General features: G+C 36.7%; 1 protein-coding gene across 1 annotated transcript in view; it reads left to right on the forward strand.

Moving 5' to 3' along the window:
• cacna1g (calcium channel, voltage-dependent, T type, alpha 1G subunit) overlaps positions 1–5,861 on the forward strand; it is a 403,764-nt gene extending 397,903 nt beyond the window's left edge. Inside the window, exon 40 of the mRNA XM_073918537.1 lies at positions 4,245–5,861. Within this exon, the coding sequence (XP_073774638.1) occupies positions 4,245–5,108 (864 nt within the window). The 3' untranslated portion in view covers positions 5,109–5,861. The remainder of the gene's footprint in view (positions 1–4,244) is intronic.
• Positions 5,862–10,436: the final 4,575 nt, after the last annotated feature.

Consider the following 10,436-nt stretch of genomic DNA (forward strand, 5'->3'; position numbering starts at 1 on the left):
TGGTTTTGTTCATTGCACATACTGTAGTAGCTCAATTTCAAAACCTAGTGAGTTGCCTTAATGTACACTACTTGTATGTATATATATATATATATATATATATATATATATATATATATATATATATATATATATATATATATATATATATATATATATATATTAGTTGAAGTCAGAATTATTAGCCCCCCTGAATTATTAGCGCCCCTGTTTATTTTGTTTCCCAATTTCTGTTTAATGGAGGGAAGATTGTTTCAGCACATTTCTAAGCATAATAGTTTTTAAAACTTAATTTTAATTTTTATTTTCTCTTTGCCATGATGACAGTAAATAATATTTAACTTGATATTTTTCAAGACACTTCTATACAGCTTAAAGTGACATTTAAAGGCTTAACTAGGTTAATTAGGTTAACTAGGCAGGTTAGGCTAATTAGGCAAGTTGTTGTATAATGATGGTTTGTTCTGTAGATTATTGGAAACAAATTATTGCTTAAAGGGGCTAATAATTTTGTCCCAAAAAGTTTTTTAAAAAATTAAAAACTTTTTTTTCGAGCAGAAATAAAACAAAAAAGACTTTCTATAGAAGAATAAAATATTTTCAGACATACTGTGAAAATTTTCTTGCTTTATTAAAAATCATATGTGAAATGTTTAAAAAAAGAAAAAAAATGAAAAGGGGGCTAATAATTCTGACTTTAACTGTATACGGATGAACGACACAAATTAGGCATACATGCAAATGCGAAGGGCATGGCCTATGAGCCTTGTCACAGTTTGTTTTGTTTTGTCAACCGGGGTTTTACACTCGTGGAACTTACCGGAGAACGAGAAAGCAGTAGTGTCTAAGGCTCACAGTATGCCTATTTCTGTATATTGATCTTTCATTATTGTACTATGCCTTGGTTTACCCACATTTTCATTATAGTGCACCTTTAAACATATATATGCATTAAGCTATAAGAACAACTTTTATTTGAAAGACAATAATTTGTAACCTTAATAAATAAAAAGCACAAAAGTGTTCCTCTTAAAATTTGTAGGTACTAATATATAATTTTTAGGTACCAGTAAGGAACCTTCAAGTACAAATGTGTATCTTTTAAAAAGGTATCACACCAGTGACAGCTGGCATATCTTTATTTCTAAGAGTGTATCTGAGATTATTTCAAATCGAATGCAACTGTTTGTTTGTTTGTTTGTTTGTTTGTTTTATTGTTAAAAACTTTGAAATTAAATGTTTCAATTTAATATTCCAGAATAATCAGATTAAGTTTAAACGTAAATACTTACACCTGATAGATAGAGGACAATGCAGAGACTTTGGTGAGCGAATCAAGGCAAAGGCAGATTCTGCTTTAGTGTATTCAGCATTGAACTCCTCTGTTCACTATTTTGTTTTATTGCAATAATATTATCATTCTAAAAGTTATATTACATTAGTTAATACAATTTAAAGTATTTTTTTCTTTTTAATTATTATGAAATAAATCAGTAATGTTAATGTAATACGTATATACTGCTCAAAAAAAAAACTGAAAACTTGGAGTTACATTCTGTTGTTTCAATATTTTTTTGAGTAGTAATAGTTTGGTATTTACCTTCGGCCCAGGGCTCATAATGATATTTGGTTTTTGGCCCTTTATATGAAAAAGTTTGGGGTACCCCTGATGTATAGGCAACTCACTAAGTTTGCAAAAGATTAATTTTCTCTCTTGCTCCTCTACTCTGAAAATGCAGTATATCCCTTGCCTTCTTTATATAATGTGATTGGAGACTTATGTGAATATGACTGGTAACCAATCTGACAGCTCTGCACTGTTGATTTCACCCTCTGGCTAGTATAATTTTTCTCTTAATCCTTCCTGCATTCTCTCTTCTTTTTCTGCAACTTTTTGGCCTGCATACCCTGTAATGTGACTTCCTCCGAGCAGCTCAGCATGGTTCAACCCAAGCCTGACCCCGAGCTGCTCCTAAGGCACAGATACTCCTGTTTCTGAGAGAGCCGGAATGGGCTGCTTGATTCAGCTGGCCTTCAGAGCCCTTTCCACAGATCCGTGAACTCCATCCCCAACTTTGTCCCGCTTTCTCCCACCACACCCCTTAAACCCCGTTCCTCCAGCCCGATGCATTTCACCATGGCTACTGGAAAGACCAAAACTGTAGGGTAAAGATCAAGGGGAAGTTTATTTGTATAATCAGTAGGCTCAGATGTTCAAATTAGTTGCCAACTCAAAAAAATTATTTTCGATTGTCTTTAAAAGGAACATACGTTTAATTTAAAATGGTGAATTTCATTTATATTTTAAAGAAAAAAAACATTGTTATGTTAGTATTCTGTTATTGTTTTAACAATATATTATATTGTGTAATTGTGTAAATGATATTTAATATATATATCTGATATATTTTTCAAGTAATATGTATTAAAATTAATGTTATAACTATTTTTTTTTTCTAGTCAGTTTGCAAGCAATTTGCCATCCTTATGTAAAAATAGTTTCCTGCCATTAGAGGGCAGCATAGTTTCAATCCTACAAGCTTCGACATGAAACAGGGACACTCATGGCTTGGTCTCATACAGTACTTCATATTGACCAACTTTACAAGTTTTACACGGTTCCTCTTGGCCTTTAGCCCCTTCCAAAACACCCACCCACCCACCTCTCTCCTACTGGGCTGGTGCTTCTCTCAGACTCCCTCGCATAAAATAAAGACAGAGTTTTAGAGAGAGTTCTGAGAAGAGAGACTCTAGGAAGAGACATGGGTTTTGTGGTCTTGCAGTAGCCCAGTGGCTCAGAGTGCAGTCTGCCAAACAGTGCCTGTAGTTTTGCCCTAGGGTAATTGTTTCTCTGCCCTAGTTACAGTAAAACAATAAACCTATTACAAACTTTTTTTTCTCTGAAAGTGCAATTGATACTGTAAGTTTTCACCTATGTGACTTCACCCACGGCAGCAGCAGCATGTACAGTACTGCTACTCAGGCAGTGTGTCAGTTTAGTACTCTTCAGCTTAGCTCATATCAAAGAGAAGACATGAAGACAATAACAAAAAAATCTTTGCTAATTTCTCCAGTAAACTGTACACTTACTGATTTGGTTGAAAGTGCACACAGTGAAATTTTAATCAGTGGATGCAATCAAGAATCAAGGGCAGTTCAAGTGTCAGTGGGTTTTGGGGGCTCATCCCAAACTGCATATGATGTATCATCATTTTATTTTAAATATTTTAGTATTATATGCTTAACAATACCTAAAAATGTCACCTAAAATGTATCATTTTTAAGGAGTAAACAGTAAAAACAAAGTCTTACCTGGCTGAATGCCCAAATTTAGTTAATTCAGGGTTCATTCATAGTCACTTGGCATTGTAAGTGTTTATAAAATTAGCATGCTATTTAAATGAGGGTTTTAGAGAAAAAAAAAAAAAAGTTGTTAGACTAAATGTGAAGTTTGGGAAGTTCATGCCTTTTATATAAAACTATTTGCCAAGGGCTGTCAGTGGTCAGACTTGAATACAAATGTATATTTAATTTGTCCGTGAAGAAGTCAGTGCTTATTGCATTTGGATGGAGTGCAACTCCAACTGAAAAATCAATAGATACTCTAGTTTCTTCATTATGTCTGATTTATACAGCAGATGCCTACAGAATTACATGACTTTAAAAAACAAATTGTGGTATAAGTCCTGGAAGCCCATGACTTGGACCGCCCATGAGAAGTAAGGGACTGGGAATGTTTTTAACTAGTGGTTCACTGGTTGCTTAACTAGGAATGTGACTTCAGAATGTGCAACTGATATTACTTAAGCACGTTTTAATGAACTTTCTAGCACAATTTAAGCACTATTTTTTTGTCGGTTGTGGCATTTTGGTATGTTTTGTGGTGAGTTACTTCATTTGATACTTTCAAGTTTGATACAAACTTTTAACAAGAAGAAGAACATCAGACTCTAAATGATAGCTACCTCTGATTGGGGGCCGCAAATGCATTCAAGAAAGACGCCCTAGGTGTTTTTTCAATCTATTTTTCTAATTTCACCTCCAATTCTTCGAAGCAGAGAGCTTGTGGAGTGCAATGCTAATGGTGAACTCCACTCTAACTCCATGGCTCCCCTTCCCTTCCACTTGCTTCTACACCCCTTAACATCTCATACTAACCAGTCTCCCTTTCACCTGTTCATGTCCTAATCCCTAATGTTACCCCTTACCTTCCCCTCACCTCCCCCCGTCCCTGCTCTCCTCAGGTGGCAGTGAGTGCTGACTCTCAGGAGACGCTTTACACAGAGGGAGGGGAAGCTGAGGGTCCTCTGGGGCTCAGGGAACTGTCGGACCCCCTTCCACCTCAGCAGCAGCAGCAGCAGCAGCACCAGCCTTCCCTCTTTCTGGTCCCTGCCACACCAGGCGCCTCCCCAAAACCTTCACGACCTAGCGTCCACACGCAGCACAACCCCTACGACCAGTACAATGTGTTCTCCAGGAGTTCCCACTCTCCACCTGTACCACCACCACCACCAGACTATAAGAAGCAGGAGGATGTTGACTCGGTGGATCAGGAGGTATCTCGAATTATCCGAGCGGGACTCACAGGGAGAAGCGATGATGTCAACCGAGAAGGGACAGGAGATCAATGTGCAAAACGTCAGCTTAAGAAATACCATAGCGTGGACACTCAAGGCCAGCGAGCTCTGCTGTTACCGCGGCCCTTGTCATGGCTTGATGACCCACGCCGGCACTCCATCGAAGTATGCTCGTCTGTAGAAAGCAGTCCGCAGCGCAGTTCCATATCGTCAGGGTTTGTATCACGAGCCGACAGCCTCCAGCAACAATCTTCGCCCCGTGGACGCAAGAAGAAGATGAGTCCACCGTGCATTTCTGTAGATCCACCCGAGGATCCGGAACTTCCGGGAGGATTCCATCCTGCTCTGGGGATTGTGCCACCTCCATTGCCAAGCCGGGACACTTGCCTGAGGAGGCGCGCTCCCTCCAGTGAATCCAAGGACTCGTTTGATTTGGGAGGAGGAGAGGCGCTGCCTCAAGAGGGCGTTCCAAACTCCAAGCTATTGACTCTGCCTAGCTTCTCTTTCGAGAAAACAAGCTCTGAGCACTGAACATTGACTCACACGATCACACATGCGCACATGACACATGATACACTCGGTGTATCCGTGATGGTGATAGTAATAGTAATAATATCTTAGAGAGTAATAATGCTAAATGCAACAATGGTGAGTACTCCATGATCATGAGGAATAGTAACTATACCTTGTATTTTTCTCTACTGCCAAAAGAACACATAAAGACATTGCGCTGAGGATTAAACTAGCTATTAACAGGACTCTCTCCTCAAAGATGTCAGCGGTTATGATGGCAACCTCAAGACCTCCTGGTGGAGGTCAGCGTAGAGCTCGGAGAAGGGCAAGGCGTCCCCCTTCTGGCCATCGTGAAGACTTCACAGCACTGTATTGCTGAACTCCCTAAAGGGCACTGATGAAGGTACAAAGCAATATGAACGTTTTAGAGACACTATTTTCTTAAATTATTGGGCCATAGTGTTTGTAAAGGATGTAGAATTTCTTTTTTCAATTGCGTTATGGTTTTATGTGTCTTTTTGTGATTTCTCTTTTACTCAATGTTTCAAACGTTTGTTGTTTGCTTTATTTTTTCACCATAGGATATTTTTAGCTTTCTTGTTTTAACGAAGACAAAAAAGGAAACATTTTTTCAAAGTGCCGGGATCCATGTATTTGTAGAAATATTTATATTATTATTATTATTAATATTAATAATAATGATAATAATAATGACGATGATATATCTCTTTAAAATAAAGCATTAAACAGCTATTTGATTTTTAAGCACAAGTATTAAACTGGTGTGCCCTGACAAAAGAATGCATATATTTTGACTTGCCTGCTAAATGAATTGTGTGTGTGACTACTAACAGCCTTTCAGACTAAGAAAAGAACTATTCACTATACTATATTTACAACAACACATCATCTTTTTATAACAGCTGGTTATAAAAAAAAATCAAGATTTTGCAAAATAACTCAAAAGCTACTCAAATTCCTAAACTAAGCGGTATAGTACAGTTTGATGTGGCTGTTTCCACTGTGAAAAGTTACCAAAAAGCGAACCGTACCTTACCATTTTTTGGGCACCCTTTCTAAAGGGCACCACAACAAAAGGGTACCAAAAAGCAGAGTGAGACGCACAGCTGAACGCTATTGGTTACAGAGACACTAGCCAGGAGAATAAAAACAAAGGAAGTGCCATTTTTAAATACACAACCGAGACATTACACTGTAATAATATGTACAATAACGAGCCATGGTCCACCCGAGCTCAAACAAACCTTGCCGTCTTGATGAACAACCACAAAGCCAAAAAGAAGAGCTACACACATTTACTACACACAGCTCCACGCAATGCAAACAGCTGTCATTATCACAGAACAATTATCTCAAAGTCCTTATTGAAAGATTAAATCATTTTTGTATAGTGATTTTTGTAGAGCTTAAAGATTGCTCCATTTGAATAAGGGTATCTTCCGTCCATTTTATTTCCGTTTTCAAACAAAAAAGGAAAACTAAGAAAATGGCTGTTTTTCAGTTTTTCGTTTGCTCACAAAAAACAAACAAAAAAAGAGATTTTGGTTCGACTTTAGTTTTTTAGTTTTTTAGGGTTGGAAAACAGGTAAACAACTTTAAAATTCATTATACACATGTAGACAGTGCTAAAACATCCTTTTCCCTCTGATTGGCCAACCAAATCTGAGCTCGTGACACCACCCTCAAAAAATAATAGTTCTATACAGTTTAAGTCCGAATTATTAGCCCCCCTGAATTGTAAGTCCCCTGTTTAACGGAGAGAAGTTTTTTTTTTCAACAAATTCCTAAACAATAGTTTTAATAACTAATTTCTGATAAGTGATTTATTTTACCTTTGCCATGATGACAGTAAATAATATCTGACTAGATGTTTTTCAAGACACTTCTATACAGCCTAAAGTGACATTTAAAGGCTTAACTAGGTTAATTAGGTTAACAAGAAAGGCAGGTTAGGGTAATTAGGCAAGTTATTGAATAATGATGGTTTGTTCTGTAGACTATCAGAAAAAAAAGCTTAAAGAGGCTAATAATATTGACCTTAAAATGTTTTTTTTTTTTTTTTTTTTTTTTACTTAAACTGCTTTTATTCTAGCTGAAATAAAACAAATAAGACTTTCTCCAGAAAAAAAAAAATATTATCAAACATACAAACATATATAGTACATAAATAAAATAAACAAATGTTTCCCTTTGTTATAACCCCAGGACCCAATGTGCTCTTATTCTGGTCCTACAGTAGCTCTGAAACAATCATGCAAACCAATTTCTGCTCGGAAATAGCCATCTTTGCTTAGCATCAGGTGCTCAGCAACAAAACGTTTGGCAGCAAACTATGACCTTATTTTAATGACTAATGTGTAATAATTTACGTTTTTATTTCATGTATGCATATTGCAATGAATGTAAGCCTGCTAACTGATCAAATGATAGAATATGTAAACTTAGTTTTTTATGTAATTAAAAATAATAATTAAAAGCAGGTGGGGGCTGATCTGCAGAGGACTAGTATTTTGATGGTGATGTCACAAGCTCAGATTTGGTTGACCAATCAGAGGAAAAGGGCAATTCAGCACCGCATACATGTGAATAATGAATTTTAAAGTTGTTTATCCATTTCCTACGCTAAACCAAAAACAAAAATCAAGCCAAAATCTCTTTTTTGTTGTTTTTTGTGAACAACAAAAAACTGAAAAACATCTGTTTTCTTAGTTTTCCTTTTTTTGCCTCAAAACAGAAATGGAATGGATGGAAAATGCCCCGATTCATCTAAAAGCTTATGCTGGAGTTTACTAGAATTGGCTTTACTGACAAAATGTATTTGAAAATCACCTGCAATTAATCACCCTGTGGTGACTATATTAACCAGCTCTTTACATAATGTGCCACACTCACTTACTTTATGTGCTAGTTAAGGTACATATGGTTTTTGCACTTGCACCTAATTTCCAATCAAAATGCATGTTGATTGAAGCTGTTGTCACTGAAGCAATTCTTTCTGGTTTTCATCACACATAATCGGCGCATCTGCAGGCCTCCTTTCAAACTCGGAAACCTAGAGCTTCACAGCGTTCAGCGCAGTAATACACCCCTATTTTGCTTCAAAGCTCTGAACGCAGTCCAAATCTGTGGCTGCAGTTTGTATACCGCTTCAGTGTGTTTGAACCTGTTTTTGTCATTGGAGCAATTTCGGAATAATTTCCCAGCTTCATTTTTGCAATTTACATATGCTTTCTCCAATCCCGCTTGAATTATGCATGTGCGAAATCAGTGTGAGTGAGACATCAGGAAGGAGTTTATAAAGATTCAGGGTGCGCAGTGCGCCTAATGATGTTCTGTACAGCTATGCCGCAGACATTTGGTTACCGTATAAACTCTTTATTGGTGATGTGTAATTCTACCTCTAGGATATCTTAAGTGTGGATCGTTTTGACCAAGATGATGCTAAAACCAAAGAATGTAAGTGGAGGAGAGTGTCATCTGTTAGCCATAATATTAATACTTCGTTACTTCAAGCATTTGGCTAGCACATCAAAGTAAAAGCACTTTCCTGACACCGAAAGACAACGATGACGTTCTCGCTCAGCTTTTCTATTGAACTGTGAAATCCTGGAAAACAGCTTGAGTGACCAGATGGAAAAGGAAAACACTGAAGTTATTGGTAAACATCCTCAGAAGGAAATGGCAATTAACCTCTGCTGTGCTCTATGCGTGTAGTTTGTGATAGCGATTTAGCTTCTCCCTGGGTTCCTACTACTGAAATCAAGCCGTATAGCAGAGGACGCTTCGATATCTCAGCTCTCCATCCCTCCATGCAGAAGATGAGTATTGGAAAATCTATGATAACTTCATTTGCTGAACATGGTGACTCAATCAATTCGACTCCCAAAACATGACGCAGTTCCTAATAAAGATAGTGATAAGATGGTCTGGCTGAAAATGGAACATTTGGGAAAACAACACTTAAATAGATGTTTTTAGGTGGGTTACAAACTCAAAAGGCTTGTTTACTAGCCAAAAAGACTCTTCGGGAGGTCCTTAGTGATTGGCTGATTCGCTGTAGTGAGTGTGTGTTTGTCAATGTTGTTCTGGTGCTCTGCTGAGCAAGAGCTTGTGTTCCTGGAAGATAGATGAAATCCAATTCAACTTCTAAATTATTGTGTTTCGGTAAGTCCCATCATATAACATAAGCATCAGTATAAAATGAAAAAAAAAAAAAACACTAACAATTATATATTGCTTCTGTCCTTTTGGGGTCTTTGTGACAGCCACATTTTCTTTCCTGCAAATTGTATTGTAATGCAGGGTTCAGCCAACAATGTTTTTACCTGTTACAATAATTGTTTGTTTACAGATTACTGTATGGGATTTTTAACAAACAAGAAACTGATGTTGCTTTCATCCTTACTGAAATACATGATGGTAGAAGGTAAAATTACTCTTCTGCCATAGAAGAGTGTAGTTAAATTTTTCTTGTTTGGATTAGTAGTCTGAGCTCTAGTGATCATAAGCAAGGGTGATGTATCAAAATCCTGCTCACGATCCTGCAGACCTAAACACACGATTACGTTCCATTTTTTAAAAAGCAGGCAGACATATAGGGTAAACACACAAATGTATATCAGTGCGACAAGAATAATTAAAATGATGGATAAAGGAATTTTATTTTACTTTTTATTTTTTTTGGTGGGTTCTTGTCACAGCCTGTAATTTGATATACAGTACTCAGAATATATAAGTACACCCCTCACAAATCTCTCCTTTAAAATAATATTTTAATAGGAAGTGATAAATGATAAGGTCTTAAAAGTATAAAATCCATTTTTATTAAGGTGTTTTAATTAAATATGTGAAAGGTTAGATAATACAGCTTGATAATTAAGTACAGACACACCACCCTGCATGACTGCAGATTCTAAAAATACATATTCATGAAGCCTATTCTGGTTTATGAGAGCATGGAGATGAACCTGAAGGGGAACATCTAAAATGATTCACCACAAGAAAAAGATATCTTTGCACACATTGTGCTCTTTTCATAAGCACTTTAAAAATATTTCCACGAAGCCAAAGTAATCTCCTTTGGCATAAAGCTAGTCTTCATGTCATTCACTTTAAGAGATGTTTCATAATGTGCTTTATTTATGTAATTTTATAAAGAAAGAGCTTTAGAAAGGTGCCAACAAAAACAGTCTGCACACGGAACCCCTCTACCCTAGTAAGGGACCTTCTCACAGTCTAACTTGATTATTTGATGTAAAACAGCTGTCTGAAATTAAGAATGGCTCTATTTTTTAAAGCTTGAAATCTGTTGACTGTTTTTAACAT

This window comes from Danio rerio, chromosome 12, assembly GCF_049306965.1.
Source record: "Danio rerio strain Tuebingen ecotype United States chromosome 12, GRCz12tu, whole genome shotgun sequence".
Classification (NCBI taxonomy): Eukaryota; Metazoa; Chordata; class Actinopteri; order Cypriniformes; family Danionidae; genus Danio; species Danio rerio.